This window comes from Centroberyx affinis, unplaced genomic scaffold (genome assembly GCF_046629955.1).
Source record: "Centroberyx affinis isolate AG114_WGS23_722 - 3 ecotype Tasmania unplaced genomic scaffold, CSIRO-AGI_Caff_v1 ptg001667l_1, whole genome shotgun sequence".
Taxonomy (NCBI): domain Eukaryota; kingdom Metazoa; phylum Chordata; class Actinopteri; order Beryciformes; family Berycidae; genus Centroberyx; species Centroberyx affinis.
Genome location: NW_027280092.1, coordinates 338759 through 364091, shown reverse-complemented (window position 1 = coordinate 364091; position 25333 = coordinate 338759). Strand labels below are relative to the sequence as shown.

The window sequence follows — 25333 nt, the reverse complement described above, 5'->3', positions numbered from 1 at the left end:
ACCTACTACTCACTAAAATGGCATGTTGAGCTTTACATTTCCAGCAGCATGTTGGTTAAACAACTGAGGCTGTCATGTTCTTAAGCTTTATCAGAGGTACAAAAAGAGAAGGCTAGCCTTATTTGGTAGTTATTTAGTACTACTGATGTGCACTTGCAGCTGTATTGTACAAGACACTTGCATAATTTATATGGTCACCCTTGAAAGCCCAATCTTTGTCCTCTATTGTCTGTCTGTCTGTCTGTCTCTATCTATCTATCTATCTATCTATCTATCTATCTATCTCTCGCCATAATGGCATCACTGGCCATCCTGAAGTCTGTGATGAAGAACCAGGAATTTAAGCATATTTTCTTATTGTTTGACAAGTATTATGATTACACAGTCGAGAACAGTGCTTAATTTGTAAATTATGAGGTCCCGGAACACCAAGGGGTCGGTGTTCCCGCGAGTCGGTCTGGAGGGAAAAGGTTCCGGAACATATCGAGACAACAGCGCATTGGAGGCACGGTGGTGCTCAGTGCAGCCATATAGCTTACTCAGTGGTGTAGTGGTGCCTGGAGAAGTGGGTATACTCTTAGTTTATGCCCCGATTTTTTTTTTAAAGCGGCCCGTCCAGCAAAGAATAAACGCCCTGTGTCATAAACAGTGACATGTAAGACTACTCTTGCATATTTAGTTCACCCAAAAATGGGCCAGTAGGCTAGTATTTGCACATTGTCACTTCTACTGCTTGACTTCAGGGGGTAAGGATCATTATGAAATTAACATTAGCCACAGAAGAGGTGCAGATTTTGCAATCAATACTGGCCCACAGACTATAGGGTGAGACAACTACATAATTATGCATTTTGAGTGAATTATTCCTTATTCCTTAGTCCATCCACTCATGAAAATTGGACAACTATTCTCTCACCTTGCAAGTAGTCTATGGGCCAGTAGTTTCTTTTGTAAGCTGTCTCTCGGAACAGCTGATTTGCAACAGATAGTGTAGGCCAGAGTGTGCCACCATTATAAAATTAACATTATTTGTCAGGGGGCAGTTTGCAAATATTACTCTGTTAATTTCGTTGACGAATAATTTTCATCATAGTTTTCGTCAACGACATTTTTTCATTGATGAAAACGAGATAACTAAATAAAAAATAATTTATGATGACAAAAACTATCACGAAATATATTGACAATTTCGTCAACGAATAAAAATGAGACGAAAATGTTAGGGTGAGACAGACAAGAGATCCACACAGAAGTAGTCTCTTTGTGCGGTCCCTCTCTCTCCCTCTCTCTCTCTCTCTGTCGTGCTCTCTCTCCCTCTCTCTCTCTCTCTGTCACGCTCTCTCTCGCTCTGTCTCGCTGTCTCTCTCGCTCTCTCTCTGTCTCTCGCGCTCTCTCTGTCGCACTCTCTTTCTCTCTCTCCCTCGCGCTCTCTCTCTCTCTGTCTCGCTCTCTCTCTGTCTCTCGCGCTCTCCCTCTCTCTCTCTCTCTCTCACTTTCTCTCTCGCTCTTTGCAGCACATTACTGAATGATGCGCATCAGAGGGGATTTAGAAGTGGGTATACGCAATGCTGAGTGAAAAATAAGTACTGTAGGTATACGCCGTATATCTGCGTATACCCTGCACTACACCACTGAGCTTACTGTAGACCTAACCGCCTAAACATTACTAAATGACCGACTGTATGACCTTAGAGCTCCGACTACTGGGGACCTATAACAATTTGATTTGATTATTGCATAGGCTACATAATGCTCATTTTGTCCAAAACGATGGGTTTTTACAAACCTGCCCTTCAAGTAGTGGACTAAAGATATAACTGCTCTGTGCACAACATAACAAGCGCGAATTTGCAATAGCTGCAACCATGTATGTGCATGCATACACGCGTGGGGGAATTTTTGTGGACCAACCAACTGACCGACCGACCAACAGAGCGAGCTATAGAGCTGCTGGTCGCAGCTAAAAATGCCCACACTTGGCTGTGAGACATCCTAATCATACATAAACACATCAAGGAAACTGCAATGGCAAATTCTGTCTCGAGTAGTTGCGCATTAATATTCAACACAAATACTTTCATAGGATATCTATTCTGAATGTAGGAAACAATGTCAGTGAATTATGAAATGACAGCAATAAAACGTGTCATGGTCGTGCCATACAGCTAGAAGTCGGCCTAAATGCGACACTCAGCTGGACCGCGCTGGTTTTGAAATGCCCACATTGATGTGGGGCTTACAGCCCTTCATGTCAACCAATTATATTACCAATTATTTCTGGACACTCAACATAACATGCGCAATTGCCCACATATTTAACTGCGGGACTTACAGGTCCGCACTCCAAATAAGTTATTTTTTCATCTATGCAAATATGAATTTAGATGTTGTTGTCCCAGCAGAGAACTGTAACACGTTTACAAACAAAAAAAACATGCTTACCTTGTCTAATTTTTGTGATTCTGTTCTCTCTGCAAAATGCATCTGTGCTTACCTGCGAGTGCCTTGTGCCTTGTCCTTACTCATGTCTGAACCCCTCTTTATATATACATTCAGTAGGCAGTGCTCTGACATGCAGCCACCCTATAAGGAAAGGCCAGGAAACAAAGAACGCTCATCAAAAAAATGAAGATCTGTATTTGGAGATATAGGTGTGAACAACTGTAGTGACCAGTGTTGTAACCATTGGCTACTGAAATTGAGGTGGTCTTAGCTCAGCATCTATTTCAGTTGTCTCCTTCTAGTGACTTAAAAGACAGTGACGTCTGATTAATGATTATACTGACAGAAATTATTGTCACTGATATGTGAAGACGTCTGACTTGTTTGGTTACATAAAATAATTTGGGAAACCAACAACACACTTGATTTTCTGAAATAAGATTGTAGATCTATTCCAGAATGTTGATTCAAGGAACAACATGCTATTTTCATAGTTTCATTTGCCACTTCATTTAAACTTATTTCAAGATTGAGTATTCAACCTCTAGACAACTGCACCTGTTCTCCTGTCTCTTGTCACCTATTTACCATGAGTGTATCTACCACAGTAACCATTGTCAGATGTGGCTGTCTACACACAGTAATGTTGTTTCTCTCTCTTTATCCTTGAGGACAAAGATAAACTTGTGAATTTTTTAATTGGATTCCTTCTACTGGCTGTGATGCCCTTTTATGCATCTCAGGACTGGACCTCCCCCTGTTTATTCTGAAGGATCAGGTGTGACAGCAGCTGTCAGCTGTTAAAGGTTTCAGTGTCCATACTGTAAATAAATACATTTAGGTCATACAGAACACTCAGCACCTTCCGTTGGTAATGGCTATGGGTCAATGATTCTAATATTGTCACATTGTCAGGGCTGTTTTTTTTTCGGGAAGAGATCCTTAAATCAATGTGTTAATTGAGTAGACCACCTGAAGACCTCCTCAAGAAGCACACAAGCCCTTTTGACTTTAACACCTTCACACCTCAGGGTGTACCATGACCTTCTGGGTCTTGACGGTTAGTTGTCTGCACCAAACATACCATCCTCGGCACACCAAGGGTGGTGTTGAGGTCCTCATTCCCAGCTGTCTTGTGGCCTCCTACAGTCAACACTTTTGATGGGGCTTCATCATCCTTCCTATATGGAATAGGGACCATGGTGTGCTTTTCGAGCAGTTGCTTGAACAGATATGGAATATGAACAAACAGGCACGTTTTGAGACATAGTTTTGTTTTTCATAGATTACTAACTAATTATTTTGTTTGTTATTAATTACTGAATCAAAAACATGCATGTTGATCAAACTTTTCCTGATGTAAAATGGACCTTCTGTAAAGTTTAATGAGGTTCATGGCACAAATAGACACCCATCCACCTGACTATGTTTGTCTCTCAACAGATTGACACTGATGCTGCATGACCATTGTTCCCGAATGAGGCTGAAGCCCTGGTTTCCATGAGGCAGATGGGTGTCTTTAGGGGGTGAGTGAGTGATTTGGTCAGACAAAAACATAATGTTGCTGTACAGTAATCCGTTAATAATGCAAAATAATAAGGACTTTTGCCTAGGTAGTCCTAGCCACCCGAGCAGCTGCAATTTTAAATATGGTCTCCTCTAAGACTGGCTGCAATTCACTTTCAATTCAATCATATAAGGGAGTGAGGGTTTCTTTAAAATTCAAATATTGAAACAATTTTAGCTTGACAAGGGTGCCAACAAAACACAATTAGCTACTGTATCAATGACAACTTTTCTGGAACATGGGACTCAAAGAGGGAAAATCAAAATATGGAAGAAACATTTTACTTTAAAGAGTGATGACATGCATCAGCCAGTGACCATTATAGTTTCTCTGATGACAGTTTTGAGTTATGCACGTTACCTTAACCGACCTTGTTGGCCAGCTAAATATTCATCACTAACTTTGGCATCATCAAGTCCACTAAAAATGTAATCCCAAACTTGAAGTAACCAGAGACTTTAAATAGATGTTTTACTCAAAAGAATAACAGGGATGTTGCTGTCATGGTACCAGTGACCACCTAGTGTATGCTGCTTTAAGGTTTTTGTTGCTTCCTTCAAGGGTCCCGCTGGACAAGGCATACTGCAGTAAGATCTGCAGGTAATGGTAATTAGTCAGCCAAGAATTTCTTTAGTCAGGCACACCCTGAAATGGCATTAACATTTTATGTTCAGTATTTTATTAATTTTCTGGGGTTTTTTTTTATCTCAAGTTAATGTCAGCAGCTATGTCTCAAGGATGTTTATCCAAGTGGATGAATCAGAAGTATAAGGAAAACATTCTATGTCTGCCATAATCTCTTGTGGACATTATAGCTCTTCAGAATTTATTCTCCTGTCATGTTTTGATATGCACTACACCAATACTTTAGGGTTGCTTTGAATCAATTATTTAATAATACTCTTATTTGTTATACGTAGTATTTTGTATTCATGAATTCAGCTCCATATCTACGCTGGACACTTCTACCTTCATGGGGGTCAAGACATGGGGGGTGTTCTAATAGTTTGCATTAATGCTGAGTACATTACTATGGTAGTGCCTATTGTGCATCTTATAAGTGACACTATGACTTCTTTAAGTACTTAATGTATTGTCTTATCACATTCTATTTATAGATTACCAATAAGAGTCAGCCAAAAGGTTTCCAGACTCATGTCTTGAAATCTAATCGTGGATTAGGAGGTGTTTATAGCACATTGTTTCCTTCCTTTTGTCCTTGAGCACAGAGGTAACCACATGACATTCCTAGTGACTGTCTTTGGCACACTGAGATAGATAGCTTCTGGTGCACAATGACAGGATATTAAACTGACTGTAGCAAATGATAGATTGCAGTGCCATATTAAGGTGTTCAGTCAAATCTCAAAACCCTTCACTCTCTAACCCTTCAAATTCAATTTTGGAAGGTTTTTTGTGTTTATGAGGCAAACTTGTAACTATGGATTGATCCACCAATGGTTTGTTAAAAGTCCATACCGGTATCATGATATACCACTGACCCTGTTTTGCCTGAGAGACATCTTTAGCACACCTTGCTGCTTCTCTCCTGCTGATGTATTTCCTCCACAACCATCTTTCTTTTCCCTGACATAGGCTAGTTGCCTTACTCCATAAAGGTTGCCCTAAGCCTAGTCCTAGTCCTCCCCGCCCTTGCTGTACCTGCCCCACAATATTCCTATGCCTGAGCACTGACTGTGCCTGCTGAACTGCTTCTCATGGGTTCCATTTTCGCCCTGCTGATACAATAGGTGCCACAGTGCTGTTCGGTCTTTGAGCTCTGTCAGAGTCACATCCAATTTTACTTGAGCACATTTAAACTCCTCTCTCAGGCTAGATATAGAGTACAGTTATAAAATCCCTTTCCCATACAAAGCTACACTAATAAGACACTGTGGGACTCCAAACTATTTCCTAACATGCAAGCTAATTAGACTCTCTAACTTCTCTACCTTTGATATACAGTAGGTTTCTCATATACTGTCAAGGACCACATTTGTCAAGGCAACAGGCCAAATTGTAGGCACCACATCTATAATTTGTCTGGTAGTCCTGACTTCTCTATGCCCTTAGTGCCTCTAAGTACCTCCTGCCTTATCTCCTGAATCTGCCCCTTGGCATTTATGTTCGCATCATACCACCTTCCTAAGCTTTTGACAGGCTTCTCTAAAACTATTGGAATTGCTTCCTCATCTATGTAGAACCTTTTGTTTGCCAGTTTTCCCTTAACAACGGAGATGTTTCTAGACTTACTTATTTCTTCCTAGCTCATTTTAGGTTATCATTTATTTTGTTCAGCAACCTTTTGGTACAAGGTGCTGTTCTAGTCGTAGTAGTCATATCATCCATATATGCCCTGATGAATGGGAGGCGCAGCCTTCCCCGCAGTCTTTCCCCACCTACCACCCACTTCGATGCACTAATAATTAACTCCATTACCATTGTGAAAGTTAGAGGGGAAATTGTACATGTGCATTGTGCATGCCATGATGCTTATCTCCAGATGCTGCCATGCTGGAGTAAACTCTGCTCTTATGAAGAACATCTGAATACCTTGAAAATATACCCTGACCAGATTTTTGATAATTGTTGGAACACGAAAGCCTCCCACAATAAGTTGTGTTTCATGGAGTCAAAATCATGAGCAAGGTCCAGAAATACTGCATGGAGATCTCTTTTGAAACCAGATGGGGTGTTTCCAGCTGATGCACTTGATGCATTTAACAATGTACAAGATGGGTTCATAGCACAATTGGTGTATGCAGGCGGTGTTTCAATTAAGTCATTATTTATTGTGAGATTACTACAATCAATAGACCAGAAACTTGAGTTGGGTCACACGCAAAAACAATTGACTTGCCTTGTTTAGGACACCGCAGATCTAGCTATGCAGTTGTCAGTTTGTGCTGCTTGCCTTGTAATTAATCACTTTGCCCTGCCTCTCCATACTACCCAATGACTACCCATTTCATCTTACCTTCAGGTGTAATGCTGTGTCTCACTGTAAACACAACCTTGATTTAACTTTTTTACTTAATTGTTATGAGTGAACTCTTCCGGAAAAGCATGTTAACACCTGTGTTTTCACAAGATGTCTCCCATTCAAATTCCCATGTCAAAGATATTTTTTTCTTTATACATTATTATTTGTTTTTCATCACATAGTGTTGGCCACTACTTGGACAAGTTGAATAGATTATCATTTACTAAATGGATCAATACTTTTTCGGGGTTTCAGGGGTTTTTGTGTTTCCTTTGCCCATGTTGTTAAGATATAAGGATAAAGGTTGTTGGGTGTGAACATCATCACAATAGTTAAGCTCTCATGATGCAGACAGCTGCAGCTGTGGTTCACCAAGACAAGGTTGCCACCCTATACATTTGGCACTAAATCTATTGGCTACTTTATCACCCTACACTCCATATTGTTGGCGTGGCATTGGTTCATTCTATTTACCCTTGAGGACAAAGATAACCCTGTGAAATTGTTTTTGGATTCCTTCTACTGATCATAAAGCATACTTGAAAGCTTGTTCTCTACACTCTACTGCTTGAAGCAACTGCTGCCTGCTTGTTTGTTTTATTGTCTATAAATTTAGGCCACACATGAAATAACACATCAACTTAAGTCATTTGTCCCCTCTTGCAGCAGTGACTTTGTTGTTATGTAATGTGTATGTGTTTTCTGTTAAATGCTGGACTGTGGTATCACCAGTCTCTAAATTTGTTTTTCATATCAAATAAATATACGCTTAAACTATGTAATTTGTTGGAAATGAAGGCAAGGTAACAAGGTATTGTACAAAGGGCAGTCAGGTTTTCAACTGACAAGTGTCATATGACCTAAGGTCAAGATTGCTGTCACATGTAATGTTTGTGCATCAGGGAAAGTGTAGTGGCTGCCTGCAAGGTGATAATTTGGGCCAGAGATTCTTGGGAAAGTGTTTTCTCCTCCAAGACCTTTGCACTGATCAACAGAAGCATGTTCAACTCTGAGCATCCTCCACCTCCAACCTTGTCCAGCCTTGACTTCTTCAATTAGCCTCAAGGGCTGAACATACCAATCCCTGTCAGCGGTTCCATAGTCAGCTGTCTTGAGTTATTGTTGCAGAGTTCATTTGAGTCCTCTGTGATGTACTTGAACAAATGGACTCACCTTAACTCTTTCTACTGCCCTCCTTTCACTATGTAAGGTGACAGTGTGTCCACAGGATGCAAAATGTCAGGTTAGTCCAAGCATCAGCAGAAGCATTTTCTTAATGTATCATTATCCACTGATAATTTACTGTTTTGCAAAATACTTGACACAAATATTGTGTACGACCATCCTTTTGTTCTGCAGAACAAATAACCTGTGAAATTATTTCTAAAACTCTTCCAGTGAAGATGACAATGTTGATTTACGTGTTAAGACACTTATGAATCTAATTATGCCATCAGTGCCACATATTGGTTTTAGGTCCTGGTTTTGTCCTGCAACCATCAATACCAAGACCATTCAACAGCTTTTGAATGTAATTTCCAAATTGTCTCACACTGTCAAGCAATTAGGCAACATTATGGGGGGTGAGCAGTTAGGTGGAATGTGTTTTTTTTATGACATAAGTTGTGAATAAGATCAACATCTGGATGACCATTTGCCTATAATATGGACAAGAATCTGAAGATGTATCAACCTACTGAACATTTAGAAGGACTGAAAGCTATTATTATATACACATTCATGTAAAAACGCTTTTCATCTAATCTTGGGTAAGAATGTGAAGTAAAGGTTTGAATGTGTCACAAGGATCAAGATGGCTGTTAAGAGTATGCATCATGGAAAGTGTAAGGCTGTCTGCAAAGTGATAATTTGGCTCAGACAATTGGAGGAACTATTATCTCCTCCAAGACCTTTGCATTGCTCAACAGAGGCCCTTTCAACTCTTCAAACTTCACACCTCAGGTCTTGTCTAACCTTGAGTGTCTCTAATTAGCATCCAGGGCTGAACATAGCAATCCCTGTCAGGGGTCCCATTCTCAGCTGTCTTGCACTCTTGTTGGAGGGGTAATTTCAGACTTGCTTGAAGTATTGAACAGCTGGACTCACCTTATCTTTTTCACCTGTCATCCTTTGTTTCTGTTACCTAATGATATACTGTGTCTGCCCGCCATGTATCAGCATCCTGTGAGCAGTATCCCTGGGCAGAGTCAGACCTCTTCATTACACTTCAGCAAAGCAGGGGTAAGTAAAAATGAAAATAGCAGTGATGCAGAGGTTAATCTGTCCTGTATTTTTCAATTTTAAACTTAAATGCTTGTCATTCTCAACCTAAAATACAACTGCATGTTATCAATACATTTTACTTTTTTATTTTACATGATTTTCTCATTTGGTTGGTAAAATGAATGGTGTTGACATTTAAATCATACAAGATATTTCACATTTTACAGCATAACGCCCCAGGCTGCCTCTGGAGTCTAACTAGTCCAGCAACATACTGATCTGTGCAATAATGCTTCACATTTTAATTCGCTGCAACTGTATATGCCTCTGTTTGAAAGTTAAAACTCAGATTCATCATGTTCTATCATGTTCTGGACTATCAAATTTGCTAGCATCTTGCATATCCAAACCAGATGATCCAGCTGAGAAATTCTTCATCAATTTTCTAGCCAAGTAAATGACTGAAGAAGATGAGACATTTCTATTCTTTAACACATATATGTCACTAAACAGTTGAGATCATTAATCATTATTCTTATCTTCCATTTATTCTATTCATGAGCTTGAAATAATGAAAATCTGGGCTCTTTTTAAAACAAACTTTGAAATTATCCTAGATCCAGCATCACAACTCTTAGCACTGATTGACCTGAGACTCAGCAGTGCAATCTGCTTTTCTTTGCTTGATTAAATTCATACTGTAACTTCCATAAAGGTCTGATTGATGTTGGATTGCTCCTTCTGGAAAATATATTCCTCTGTGCAAAATTGTGTCAAGGTGCATCTGAAGAAATTGTATTTAAAGCCCCATTTCTTTCTCTTGGACTATTTGTACTATTTGCAATTACAGTTTGTACAGTGGATGCTGCAGATGGCTCACATTCTCTGTCTTCCTCATTTTCCTCAGTTTTCCTCATTTAAAAAATATACAGTAGGACCTCAATTATTAAGCAACATGCTATGTAATGTATATGGAAAAGCAGGTTTTATACACCTAAAAATATTTTAACTGCATATTAAGGAATAATGAATCTTTTGGTATGAAAACATTTGCTATGCCTCCATTAATCCTAACCCTAACCCTATATATGTATAGGAGTATGAAGTGCAGCTGTGGTTTCCCTTCAACAATATTGGGCTTCTGGATGTTGGAACTTAACTCAAAATGGTTGGTGTTCAGTTTGAAATCACTACTATTAAAGAACATATATTTCTTCAAAGAAAAGTACAATAACAGTGTTATGGTGGGATGAATAGCCATTGGACTTTTGTCTTCATCCTACAAGTATAAAGATAACCTTGTGAGATTACTTCATCTCATTGAGGAAGGCTGTGTGATGCCTTTTGAAATCTATTGTCTATCTATCTATAGAAATTACATATTAATAACTTAAATGATTGAATTAAGTTTGATTATCACCATGAGAAAATTATATTATATTATAGAAACATATCTCAGTTATATGGAGAAGAGTTATCAAGAGAAACAGCTGTGCAACATATGTGCACCACAGCTACTGAGTGTGTGAGTAGTGATATAATTATGTACAAAAGTGACAACCTTTCATAAGCCAGTAAAAAGATGAGAATGTGAGGCATGTTGAAGACTAGTGTTGCTATGCCTATATGTTACGTTGTTGTGAAGTTGTTGGCAGGATAGACAACAGCTGCTCACATTTATCTCCTACAGTATTCCTGTCACTGTGTCTTGCACTTGTGATGTAGCCATCTCCCCACACACTTGATCACCATCAACATGTGTCTCGCCCTTGTTTTTGATGATGGTTCTGCTTGTCAGAGGACTGTATGGAAACCCATTCAGTCAGTGAGCATACTAGAGGCCTGGTGCAACAGTGGTTGCACTAGATCAGGTGTGTCAAACTCAAGGCCCGCAGGCTGAATCCAGCCCGGCACCTCATTTTATGTGGCCCGCGAGAGCTTGCAAAAAATATAATTTGCGCAATACAATTCTATGCTGCGTTAAGGAAGTACGGTGTCCATAAACTACATGTCCCAGAATGTATCCCGATTTTGTTATCCGCGCACTGAAGGCGTTGATGCCACAGCTCCGACTTCAAGCTGCCCATGCCCTGTCCATGTTTGGAAGCACCTACCTGTGCGAACAGATGTTTTCAATCATGAATCTAAATAAGACCAAGCACAGATCACGCATCAGCGATGACAACCTCCACGCTGTTTTACTACTTTGTATATTTCATTTTTTTAAATAAATTGTATAATAGTTGTACACTTGAATGTCTATTTGCCATTATTTTTCCTAGAATTCTGCTTTCAGAGCTAGTTATTAAGTTATTACTAAAACCAATAATAATCGAATGCAGAGGCAATTATGTAATATGATAACAAGTAGATACATTTATATAGTCTTACATTTACAACCGGCCCTTTGAGGGCAACCATAATGCTGATGTGGCCCGGGATGAAATTGAGTTTGACACCCCTGCACTAGATGAAATGGCTCTGTGCTTTTGGTGGGATGCTCAAAAAAGTCACGCAAGTTTCAGTGATGCACTCTGAAATACAGTGGCTTGGAAGAAGATCCTATAAGTATTGGCAATTGAATGTGATGAAATTATTTTTGTGTTATTTTGGATTAACATTGTATTCATATTCACTTGATAGCCCCAATATGAAATATACAGAGTAAATTCATTTTAAGATTTACATTTTCACCCATAAGTATATGCTATCTTGCTTTATACACATAATGTAATTCAGGTGTGATTTATCATATTTATGTATAGAGGTATACAAGGAGTTTATGTTTTTGCCCGATAGCTTGTTTGTTTGTCTGTCTGTCTGTCAGCAGGATATCTCAAAAACGTATGAATGGATTTCCATGACATTTATTGGACAGATAGGGGCCAATTGATTAGATTTTGGTGGTGATCTGGATCAGGAATTTATGCCATTAGGCGATTATAATTTTGTAACAGAGATAGAGACTTGATTCCAAATCCTATGGGTATGTTTGCAGGGTCAAGAAATCTATTTAACTTAAGATTTATGTAATAGGAATGATTAATTTTTGATGAATGTTGAAATGTTGGTGAAACAGTGATACAGTGTGTCCCTGTATGCTATCCATTTAATGGAGTGAAGTACTTGAGAAACCACTGCTCTTCAGGGTAGATTGAAATCATTGTTGTTACACCTGTAATGTCTGTTGATGATAATTCATTTGGATGGTCCATCAGTAGTGTGCTTTATAGGTAGATACTGTATGGATAAACATTCAACAGAACTCACTGTAATCTCAAGATAAATCCTAATAATCTTTTGCATGATATTGTGGAAGGTTGCAGCCAGCCACCCTTGCCAAAGAGTAATTGCTGAAAAAATGTTAGTCAAACACAACTCACAGATGTGTGATTTGAGGCACTCTTTATTCTGTTTTAGTTTAAAGAAGAATAAAGGGAAAACTACTTCACTAGAGAGAGTTAATATGGGTTATTCAGAATCCCATTTGAGAGCTTCACTCTTCATCATGTCCTTTCTGAAAAAGAGAAAGAAATATTCTAATACATTTGCTTCATTATATTCAATATTTTAAGTATTTGATCTTATATGGCAAGGAAATCATAATTTAACCTAACGTACCCTGGAGCCAGTGTCACGACTCTTGACTCTCATTTTGTTGACCTGAGACTCAGCAGTGTCAGCCCTCTCTTCTGCCTCATCCAGCTCATGCTGCAGTTTACGGAACTTGGTCAGATTGGTGTTGGCTAGTTCCTCCTGTGAAATCATTGAATATTGCTTAATTACTTAACAAGTGAGGGAACATACCTGAAATGCACCTACAAGCAAACACCTCTACTTACAGCCTCCTCTGCAGTTCTCTTGTAAGATTTGACCTTCAGCTGCAGTTTGTCTACCAGGTCCTGGAGACGGGCTAAATTCTTGCGGTCCTCCTCAGTCTTAAATTGAATGAGAGTCATGCATTACTTTCACAATTCACAGAGGATACTGCATGTATTGGAATATGGAGTGTAAAGTATATTAATATATCTGATATAATAGTTATCTATTAGTATATGAATATACCTGATAGGTGAGCTCCTTGATGCGTCTCTCATATTTACGGACTCCTTTCACAGAGTCACTGCTCTTCCTTTGCTCAGCTTCTACTTCCGCTTCCAGCTCCCTCACCTATAAAAATGAGTGTGTGTTCACTTCCTGAGTCTATTCTTCCATGTGGATAGTGATGTTGGTTCAAACCGTATTAGTAACCACCACCACTGTTAAACTGTAATTTACATCTGAGGAAAGTGAACTTTAGTCAGGAGGGACTTCAGAGATATGGTCCAAAGTATACTGGAGCACATGGATTGAAGGCAACAAACTTTATTGCAGGACTAACGTTTCGACGCCAAGTGCGTCTTCATCAGAGTGAACTTCAGTCACTTACCCTGGCCTCGAGCTTCTGGACCTGCTTCTTGCCACCTTTCATGGCAATTTGCTCAGCTTCATCCAGACGGTGCTGCAGGTCCTTGATGGTTTGTTCCATGTTCTTCTTCATGCGCTCCAGGTGAGCGCTGGTGTCCTGCTCCTTCTTCAGTTCCTCTGCCATCATGGCAGCATCAGTAATGGCCTTCTTGGCCTTCTCCTCAGCATTTCTACACTCTTGCACAGCCTCTTCCACTTCATTCTGAAGCTGGGATGTGTCACCCTCAAGCTTTTTCTTCTGGTTCAGCAGGCTGGTGTTCTATAAGAATATTACAAGCAAATACTGCTGTCATGCTTAAAGTCATGTTAAGTGTATCAAACATATTTCAGTTGAGTACATTCATGAATAACACCTACGACCGCTTATCACTTTTACCTGAGAATGGAGCAGCTGAACTCTCTCACTGACATCCAGCAGTTCCTGCTCAGCCAGTTTACGACCTCTCTCAGTCTGCTCCACCAGAGATCTCAGCTCATCAAGTTCAGCCTGCAGCAGATTGTTGCGTCTCTCCACAATGGCAATGTTCTCCTTTAGATCATCATTGGCACGGAGTGCATCATCCAGCTGCAGCTGGGAGTCCTGTAGACAATACATTTTATATGTGCTGTTTGACAACACCATATTATTTACATGATCCAATAGAAGTACAAATAGACTAATTTTATGTATTAAATGTTACCTTGAGATGCGCATGGAGACCCTTTAACTGCTTCTGAGCCTCTGCTGCCTGCCTGTTGGCCTGGCTGAGCTGGATCTCCATCTCATTGAGATCTCCTTCCATCTTCTTCTTCAGCCTCAGAGCCTCGTTCCTGCTGCGAGTTTCAGCCTCCAGGGAGCTTTGCAGAGTGTCCACCACTCTCTGCTGGTTACGCTTGGCCTGCTCCATCTCCTCATCCTTCTCAGCTAGTTTGCGTTCAATTTCAGCCTTAACCTGGTTGAACTCAAGCTGAGCTCGAAGGATCTTACTCTCTTCATGCTCAAGTGAAGCCTGTTAGAAGTGTAAATCAAACTCCTGTTTATGTTTGTGCTTGAAAGTGAAGAAATATTTACATTTACATATAGCTATTCATAAACCTATATGTCTAGTCTCACCTCAGCTTCCTCCAGAGCAGCTTGTATCTCAGCCTTCTCCTGCTCCAGTTGTTTGCGGATTTTCTCCAGCTCATGGATGCTCTTTCCTCCCTCACCAAGTTGCTCAGTCAGGTCGGAAATTTCCTCTGTTTTAACAGTAAATTCAATTATTTTACTGTGTCCCAGCCTTCCCAATATATCCAATGTATTCAAATATATTGAAGATTTATGATATCTTCCTACCTTGGAGGTTCTTGTTCTCTCTCTTCATGGTCTCGAGATGATCCAGAGACTCTTCATAAGAGTTCTTGAGTTTGAAGAGCTCAGTGCCAAGAGACCTGGCTTCTTTCTGAGCACTTTCCAGCTCAGTCTGGGACTCCTCATACTTCTGCTTCCACTCAGCCAGGACCTACAGAATATGTACAGTTACCACCAAAAAGTTGAAATACTTTCTTGTTTCATATCCAATGATAGAAACAACAATGGTTTCAATAAGTTTTACTACTATACCTTGTCAAAGTTTCTTTGTTTCTTGTCCAGAGCTGCAGCAGCAGCATTAGATCGCTCCACATCTACCATAAGATCTTCAATTTCATTCTGGAGTCTGTGTTTAGTTTTCTCCAGGGAGGAACATTTAGCATTAACAGCTTCCACAGCTTCCTCTGCATCCTGCAGACGCTGGGCTAGCTTCTTCCTGTTTGATACAGAACAAAGCATAACATTTTTGGTTGAAGTTGAGGGAGTTGTGTCATTACTGAACAGAGACTCAACAGCCATTAATTCCGAAATGCAAAATGATCAATGTGGCAATGATCCTGTTTTTCCAGATCCCCAAAGATTTTAAAGAAATGTTCAATCTTTGGATACTTTTCCACTGTTATCTAACATCAATATGTGATGTTCAGTGTATTCCAGGAGTTATTTTGTGATGCAGTGTTGTAATTTACCTTTTTTGTTGCATGGACTTTCTCTTAACTTTCCTCATCTACTATTTCCCAGAATGACTTGTGACTTGTTGCATCTAACTAGGTTTTATGTGTAGGTGTGGAGAGAGCAATAATGATAACGATAGTGATAGCGATAGTAACGGCACAAGAGCGAGAGTTTCCAGTCAAGAAAAAGTGTACCCCTTACTCAAAACACAACATGTCTTGCAGCTGCGTTGCATTGTGGACTATTGAGGCTACTGTGGATGGAAAAATTGGTATCTCTGCCTCTTCTATGATGGATTTCTCCCTGTATGATTGTTGAACATCGGTGCAAAATGGTGAGTATAGAAAGAAGCCCTTTCTCTTTAATTCTGAGGGACTGACACCAAAACCTATTAAACATCATTATAGCAGGGCTGGAAATATCTCACGTGATATCACATCATCTACGTTTGGCAAGGACCAAACGTCCTTGCGACCTTTGAGCAAGGGCTCAAAGGGTCATCATGCTGCATCATTCCTGTTGGCATCCACCTATCTAATTAGCATTAGCGAGCTAACCTGAATAAAAAAAAAGGAGCAACAATGTTGAAAATAAAATTTGACAATTGGAAGTTAGCGATAGCTCTGCCTGCGCTTGAAGAAGAGGATGAGGAGCACATTCTGTGTGAAGGATGTAGTTGAAGTTAACCTTACTTAGTCACTGGAAAAACATATACCTTCCTCCTGCTGCTGCTATTTTTTTCTGTCTGACATTGACATAGTGTGCAACACAGCTAAAGTTGAGACATGTTCAACTTGGAGTATCCAGGGCAGTGCCCCAATATGCACTGTGTCCAAAATGTGAGTACTTTGGAGGGGAAAATAGGCACAGGCACATTCAAGGCTATGTGATCACATCTTGAAGGTATCTTGTATGTAGTTGATAATAAGCCATGCTTATACTCTCAAGGAGGAGATACAATTTCTTACTTTGCTTCTTCAAGTTCTTCAGTCCTCTGGATGGCATCAGTTTCATACTTAGTTCTCCACTGAGCCACCTCAGAGTTTGCCTTGGACATGCTGCGTTGCAGCTCAGCCTTGGCCTCCTGCTCCTCCTCATACTGCTCCCTCAGCAGGTCACAGTCATGGCGGGAAGACTGAACTGCATGGGCAAGTGCATTCTTGGCCTGTTAGGATGAAAAAACAACAACATAATTTTCAATTGTCCTAGACTACTGATACAATTCGATTTTGGGGACCATATAGTAATTTAATACCTTGACTTCCTCCTCCAGTTGTCTCTTCAGGTCCTCAATCTGCTGAATGTATGACTGCTTCCCTCTGGTCAGCTGGGTTACAAGAGAGTCCTTCTCCTCCAGCTGCCTGGCAAGCTCGCCTGTTAAAAATGTTCTTTTTTATTTACATTGTTTTAGCAAAATGTGTCCATCCTTCTTAAGCCTTGCAGACATCAGCCAATTTGCTTCAGAAGTTCTCCTTGCATTTTACAATATGACTGGGCACTTCAAGCTTACCAGGATTTTCACATTATTTTCTACTTTGGGTACCTGTCCAGCTTTACTTTACCCTTTTTTTATTTCAACCTTCAGCAAAAAGTCTGGATTAATAAGATTTGATGGGGGAATCAGTTGTGCAATGACCAGTTCTGCACTGAGGTACCACTAGTTTTTATTGATTGACATCCTGACTTTTCATTGTCGTACCATTCTCAGTTTGAAGCTTTGCTTTGTGCATAGTGAAATCATTGATGGTACGCTGCCCTTCCTCCGCTTTTGTTCTGTATTCAGTCATCTGGTCTTCCAGAGTACGGCACATTTTTTCCAAGTTTGTCTGAAATCAAGATATCCATAAAGTTATCATAGGGACAGATTTATGAATGTATTGCTTAATTATACATAATCAAGAGTTTTTACGTACTTTGGACTTGACGATGTGCTCCATGTTGGAGACCACATCATCAAGCTCCAGTCTGAGCTCACTCTTCTCTTTCTCCAGCTTCTGCTTGACTCTCTGAAGGTTGTCAATCTGCTCTCCCAGGTCAGCCACACTGTCAGCATTCTTCTTCCTAAGAGTAGCAGCAGTGGCTTCATGTTGCAGAGTAGCCTCTTCAAGGTCTCTGCGCATCTTCTGGAACTCAGCCTCCCTCTTCTTGTTCATCTCAATCTGGGCAGCAGTGGCTCCACCAGCCTCCTCCAGCCGCTCACTGATCTCCTCCAGCTCTCTTGCTAGGTCTGCTCTCTGTTTCTCCACTTTGGCTCGTGCAGCTCTCTCAGACTCCAGCTCTTCCTCAAGCTCTTCAATACGAGCCTGAAAATATGATTAAGTTCAGTATCTACTTTTTTTCTGACAAATCAAAAAAAACATTCACTCTTTTTATTAAGCTGAAATTACCTGAAGCTCCTTCAGTTTCTTCTGGAGCTGAGCACTCATGACCTGTTCATCCTCAATCTTGCTGTTGAGCTGGCTGATCTCAAAGTCTTTCCTGGAGAATGTGCAACATTTAGATTTTTTGATCAGGTTGAGGTATAAGGTGAGTGATTTTAGAGGTTATTTCTTACTTCTTAAGTCTCTCTTCCATTTGCTGCTTGTCATTTTCTAGATCCATTATGCTTTCCATGGCCAACTTTAAGTCTCCTTCCAGCTTTCTCTTTGCTCTCTCAAGGTCCATCCTAATCTTCTTCTCTTGTTCTAGTGATCCCTCAAGCTATCAGAATACATAAATAGAAAATCATGTCATCAACCACTTTTACTATACCTTAGGCTTAGAATTCAAACTGTGTAAAGTCAATCGGATACTCACATCATCAACCTGCTGCTCCAGCTTGGCTTTTGCCTTGGTCAGAGTGTTGACTTTGTCCTCCTCACTCTGCAGGTCATCCAGTGTTTGCTGGTGAGCCTCCTGAAGAGCTTTCTTCTCCTTGGTCAACTTGGCAATGATTTCATCCAATGCTGCCATTTCCTCAGTCAGGTTTTTAACCTTAATAATTACAAGGTTAATATACCTCAGTTGGAGAGGTACATTTCTTTATCAACATTAGTTAAAAGAAATCTCATACAATACCTTATTCTCAGTAGCATGCTTCTCCTTCTCCACCTTAGCCAGACTGAGCTCCAGATCATCAATATCCTTCTTGAGCTCTGAACACTCATCCTCCAGCTTCCTCTTCTTAGCAGTTAGCTCTGCATTCATTTCCTCCTCATCTTCCAGTCTCTCTGTCAGCTCTTTGGATTTTGCCTCAAGCTGGATCTTGCTCTTGATCAGACCCTCACAGCGCTCTTCAGCATCTGAGAGATTGTCTTGCTCCTGGTTAAAGAGAGGTTCAGTTATTATTTAGATAATATATAATTAATAGTATAAACTAAAGATGTAAGAGCAAAGCATTCAAATGATGTGACATCACTGTAACTCACGGTTTGGACTTGGAGTTGCAAGTCATTCTTCTCTTGGAGAAGTGAGACCATTTTTTCCTCCAACTCCTTCTTGCGGGCTTCTGATTTAGCATAAGCTTCCTTTAGCTTCAGGAATTCTTCCTTCATGTTTGCCATCTCCTTCTCAGTTTCAGCTGATTTCAGCAGAGGCTTAATCTTAAAGTACATCTTCATCCAGGGCCAATTCTTGACACCCATGAAGGCACGCACGTTCCACTGGATGACCAGTAAAGCATCCCTGTGAATGATAATTCACTTAGGATCTACATATACGTTTTTTACCTCTCAATCCTTAAATATTTAATATTTATCAATAACAAATATTCAAACCTGCGCTCAACAATTTTCTGGAACTCAAATCTGGCAAGTATTCCTCTGGCTCTTGCCTGAATTCCAGTGATGATTAGAGTGAGACGATCATCTCTCATCTCCTCAAGAACACCCAGGAGACCAGCTTTGAAGAACACCTAAAAATGAATTATAGAAATGTTGTAGAAATATAAGGTCATTGATGACTGTGTATTCTTGGTGAAAGGGTTTGTTGCCTTTTTGTTACAGAGCTAACCTTTGTGTGTCCAAATCTATACTGTTCATGGTCAATGTCCAGTGAGCCCAGGAGTTTCTCTGCTGCCTTCTTGTTGTCAATGAACTGTCCCTCTGGGATAGCATTGGGATTGAGGATACGATATCTGGAATCAATAGCAGATGTTAAGAGAGATTATGTTAACACTGATGTTGATGTTGAAATCTTATTGGTGGTCTTGTATAGACACACTTTCTCATTTTGAAATAATATAGGTATACCTTTTTCTTCTATTTTTTTTTACCTTTGTTTGAAGTCACCATACTGGATCCTGTTGGGGAATCCCTTTCTGCAGATCCTGATGCCTTCCAGCACACCATTACAGCGCAGTTGGTGCATGACTAGAGGATTTTCCATGGCCCCAGGAGTCTTAGTCTCATTGGGAATGAGGCAACGGACAAAGTGGGGGTGAGTAGACCTCAGGTTGGTCATGAGCTTGTTCAAATTTTCCTAGGAAAGCAACAATGTTGGGAAGACTTAGGATGTTTGTCAATATTAAATGCATACAACACATACATCATAATTTGAAAAACTATCTTCAACAAATAATGTTGCTGATCAAAATTTATACAGCCATCTGTAATGTGACATGTATATCTTGATTTTCAATGTCAATTCACCCTGTGCAATGCAGACACAGTCTGGAAGGAGGACCCCTTCTTCTTTTTCCCTCCTCCTGCGCCAGACTCTGGTATAAGTTGGATAAATAAAGCATAGACTCTGTGTTACCAAAATCATCTTGAATATTTAATATGCCTTTTATCTGTTTGCTGAGACAAAATTTTACATACCTGAGTCTGCACCAGCATACCCAGCAAATAGCAAGGCCAACAACTTAAGTGCTGACTTCTGGTAGAGTCCAACGACAGTCTCATTCAGTGGATCCTTGTTCTTCACCAGCCAGTTACCGATGTTGTAGTCAACAGTGCCAGCATAGTGAACCAGGGAAAAGTGAGCCTCTGGTCTCCCCTTGATAACCCTTGGTTTCTGGAAGTTGGCTGTTTTGCCCAGGTGATTGTCATATAGCTTGGCTTTGAATGTTGCATCACTGGCTTTGGGGAACATGCACTCCTCTTCAAGGATGGACATGATACCCATGGGCTGGTAGGAGGGATTCATTAAAAGCAAAGTACTAATCAGCCAATGAACTTTTGATGTATCCAATACCAATGAGTTGTTTTTTAGGTATTAATTATTTTGATTCATATATAAAACTAGTGTTACTTCAACAATTAAATGAGGACTTAAGATAGACGTAACAGTTATCATTTTAGCTTGCAATCTCAGGATCAACAACCAAACCGACCGATTTAGCAGCGATGTTAGCAATCTTAATTGTAAGCTATTAGCTATCTATACCTAGGCTACACTCTGGTAGCTAGCGATAATGGGCCAAATATATTAAAATGTTAACCTATATCCCTCTAGATTGTTGACATCCATTTGTTTCTTATATGATTTTCAGTGGGGAATCTGTGAAATGATAAATGTTTGCTTAATGTGCATCTTGATTCACAACACCTAGCTGGGCTGTACTTGCTCTTCCAGTTAGAGTTTCCCACTCCAAGCTAGTCTTGGCACTGTGCACTAAAACACTTTTAGCTTGCATTGATGATAATAACAGCAACAGTTTGTCCTTTCTATTAAAAATATAAAGCTGTGGAGTGTGGATGAAAAGTTAAGTTACAGGAATAAATCAGCAATGTTTTTAGACCTCAGATACCCACCTTCTCAATGAGTTCAATGCAGGCAGCTAAGTCCATACCAAAGTCAATGAACTCCCACACAATGCCCTCTTTCTTGTACTCCTCTTGCTCCAGCACAAACATGTGGTGGTTGAAGAACTGTTGCAGCTTCTCATTAGTGAAGTTGATGCACAGTTGCTCAAAGGTGTTGAACTGGAAAAGAGGTCAAAGTCAGTTAATATTTCTGTACGATCTGCAGACTCAAATGTGTGGTGACATGATTCTGCTGTCTGATTAAACTTCAGTAATATGTGGTTGTTTTAAACAAAGTTTTCATTTCATTATTAAGTGTAAAGATGTTGGCACATGCAACCCATTTACATTATGTAAAACCTTCACTTTTGAGTACTCACATCAAAGATTTCAAATCCAGCAATGTCCAGCACACCAATGAAGTACTGGCGAGGTTGCTTTGTATCCAAAGACTGGTTGATTCTCACCACCATCCACAGAAACATTTTCTCATACACTGACTTTGAGAGTGCACCAATAGAGTAGTATACCTAGACAGAGGAGATTATTTGAAGAATATTCTCAACCAGAAATCTCTTGATAACAAATTGAAAAGAAAGTTTTTCTCTTTTCATGACAGCTCATGGTTCATGACTAGCTCACCTGCTGTACACTCTGACCTTTGGTAACCCACTCGTTTCCTACTTTGACCCTTGGGTGACACAGGCCCTTAATCAGGTCAGCAGAGTTCAGGCCCATTAGGTATGCGGCTTTGTCAACATCTGAAAAGGCAGTGTTTAGTTAGGCACATTCTTGCAGCACAGTATGTTTGACGTTGACAGGAGATCAACTTTGATTAAACACTGACCCTCAGTGCCATCAGCCTCTGCCTGCTCCTCCCTCTGCTTTTGCTTGAACTTCATGTTGCCGTGGTGCATGATGGCACCAACCATCTTGTAAATACCGTTCTTCTCCTCTTGGGTGAAGCCCAGCACATCAAAAGCATCCTGAAGCAAAATTTAATATGGTAGTAATAGCTAAGAGATGGTAGACGAGGTTTCATTGATAGGACATGAAGTATTGCACTTACATCAGTGGCCATTAGCTCTTCAGCATCATCTATAGAAGCTACAGTGGTCTGTCCTTGGGAAATGTATTGGTAGTCATAGGGGTTGGTGGTGATTAGCATCATCTCTGTAAAGCAATACGATTTTTTTCCATTAACATGTTTTAATGCTTTTTTCAAATATTGGAGTAGTTGTGAAGAAACCATTGCAATTAGTATACTATAGACTGACAGTGAATCTCAGTGAAGAGGTCTTTAAATTATATGAAAACATATAACATCATTAATTTTAGTAAATAATAATAGTAAAAATTCTACAATCTTAAGAGTTGGGATCCAGGTTAATCATTAATGGAACTTTATGGTCTGTTCATTGCAAGTTGTACCTTTCAGTCTTTCTCAAATTTATAAAGTATGATTCATTTCCCCTTTTTCTCATCTGATAAAAAGTAGAGCTTTTCAGATTTTTTAGATACTCATTACATGGCTTATATAGAACATTGTCACCCCATTATGACTTAATATAAAAGGCACTTTTAGGCACATTTAGCTCACTTTAAATTATATATTTTTACTAAAATGATCACTGGTCTGTACTAACCCAGTAGTTCCGGTTTCTTTTGAGACAGGATCTGGTAGAAGATGTGGTAGTCTCTCTCAGCTTTCAGTTGAAAAGTGACACGAGACTTTTCCAATAGATCTACCCAGAATAAGATAAGTAAAGATTGTCAATATGTACCTCCCTTTCTATGACTCTGTTAGACGCAGTGGTATAGTTAATACTGAGCTTATTGCCCATTCTTAACTTACAAGTTTCAATGTCAGCAGACGACAGCTTCCCACTAACTCCAAAATGAATTCGGATGAATTTACCCTTTAGACAATTGGAAAAAAACAGACATTTGTTGACAGATGAACACAATCATCGTTACTTTATCACATTACATTATATAATATACAGTTCCGTAAGAACAATGGCAGTTGCCTTGGAGTGGATCAAAGTATAATCCCAGGGAGCATTTCAAACATTTTATGTTACTATCCTTTTCAGAAGTTAGTCATAAGAAATGTGTAACATTATTTAAGCAAAGTTGGATATGAGTGTGTTCACAAGCAAAAGTTAACTCACAAATCTAGAGGAGTTGTCATTTCTGATGGTCTTGGCATTTCCAAAAGCCTCCAGAGCAGGGTTGGCCTGGATGATTTGATCCTCCAGGGTTCCCTAGATATAAACATATGTGACATTTTCTGTCTTATGATAAAACAAGGTAAGTTTGAGTTATATGTGCTTATTTACATGACTGTTTGGTACTACCTTTTTATCAGTAGTTGCCTCCTTCTTGCCTGAAACGGCTGCAATGCTGGCAAAGTACTGGATGACTCTCTTGGTGTTCACAGTCTTTCCAGCACCAGATTCTCCACTGGACAGGTCAATATAATATTAAAAATTCTGTATATTGACATGCCTATGTACATTTTTAAAATGAAATTACAGTTAGTGAATTGTTATTGATGTAGTAAACTTACGTGATCAGGACAGACTGATTTTCTCTGTCTGTTGTGAGGAAAACAGGAAATCAGTGATTATTTGCAGACACAGTATTGGTAATATAATCTTATAATGCGACAACATGAAAAGAATATACTTTCCAGCCAACATATACTGGTAGGCATTGTCAGAGATGGAGAAGATGTGAGGAGGAGCTTCAGTCCTCTTCTTGCCTCTGTAGGCATTGACCACTGACTGATCGTACACTGGCAGCCACTTGTAGGGGTTGACAGTCACACAGAACAGTCCTGAGTAGGTCTGTAGAGGAAGATATCACAAGTCTTTTTCATTGAACTGACTGTGTGATACAGTGGAGAGATCTGCAGATTGGTCGTCATTACTCACGTAGATCATCCATGCTGCGTAACGCTCTTTGAGGTTAAACAGCACAGCAGGCTCATGGAGGAAGGTGAACATCGCCATGTCCTCAATTTTATCGAACTTTGGCGGGTTCTGGGGGTGGACGTCAACCTCCTTCACAGTCACTGACTGATGATTGAATAAGCAGAAAATTGTGTGATTTAATTAACCAATCATCAGCTAATGAATCATCAAGATGCAACCCTCTCTCAGCCTCATTTAAAGGATTTTTCCACCTATTTTATCTGTTAGTTACAGTACAAATATACTGTATTCTTACTTAAACTCAAACATTTAGTTGTATAAACATTGTATTCTTACTTAACTATAAATCATTCTCTAAAACAAATTTTAGATGTCTTTCGTGTTTTCCGGACTATTCAGTGCCAGTGAACTAGTGTTCAGAATAGTGAGCCTGTTTTAGGTGTTAAAGGTATATTTTCAGACACACTGAAAGACTATGGCAATGATGAATCAGCACAAAATGGCTTCCAAACACTCCCAAACAAGCCTGAAAGGGTTTGAAGTAATAAGTCATATCAAGGTAAAAAATCCCAAAGAGCTACATGTCAAAATGGGGATATGTTACTTTTTTATGTTGTACAGGAAACATACCTTTCCATCCTCAGTTTCAGCGTTAACTTTGTCCCCGTCTCTGCTCATGATCTTGGCCTTGACATACTCAGCCTCAGGGTCAGGTACAAAGCACTCTTTTTTCATGTCAAAGGGCCGGGTCTGGGCCTCCAGACGTTCCCTATCTGATTTTCTCAGAAAAGAAGCAGCGGCCCCGAATTCCGCCATCAAGGCGTCTCCCATTTCTACGGTTGTAGAGGTTTACCTGAGAATATTTGCCAGAGATATTTAGCCTAAACACCAGAATGCTAAATAGCATCTCCTATCCTGACATCTAAGCACTTGAGTCTTCATACAATCCCAAGTTCTTATACAATGTCCCCAGCTATAAAA

The 25333-nt window shown here is 39.8% G+C and overlaps 1 protein-coding gene across 1 annotated transcript; it reads right to left on the bottom strand.

Annotated features, from left to right (window-relative positions):
* Positions 1–12603: 12603 nt before the first annotated feature.
* Positions 12604–25183, bottom strand: LOC139651441 (myosin-7-like). Its single transcript, XM_071528353.1, has 37 exons — positions 24983–25183; positions 24353–24496; positions 24105–24265; positions 23986–24009; positions 23774–23879; positions 23588–23680; positions 23269–23332; positions 23060–23158; positions 22483–22586; positions 22261–22399; positions 22056–22174; positions 21794–21943; positions 21423–21593; positions 20487–20796; positions 20316–20383; positions 19940–20145; positions 19678–19801; positions 19443–19579; positions 19095–19350; positions 18745–18987; positions 18484–18660; positions 18242–18387; positions 18075–18165; positions 17601–17990; positions 17387–17513; positions 16943–17061; positions 16656–16852; positions 15265–15448; positions 14998–15163; positions 14776–14900; positions 14363–14671; positions 14059–14262; positions 13645–13941; positions 13281–13385; positions 13058–13153; positions 12837–12971; positions 12604–12732 (listed from the first exon to the last, which is right to left on the bottom strand). Exons 1-37 carry the CDS (start codon positions 25181–25183, stop codon positions 12712–12714), a joined length of 5808 nt encoding a protein of 1935 aa, XP_071384454.1. The 3' UTR covers positions 12604–12711.
* Between the last annotated feature and the right edge of the window lie 150 nt (positions 25184–25333).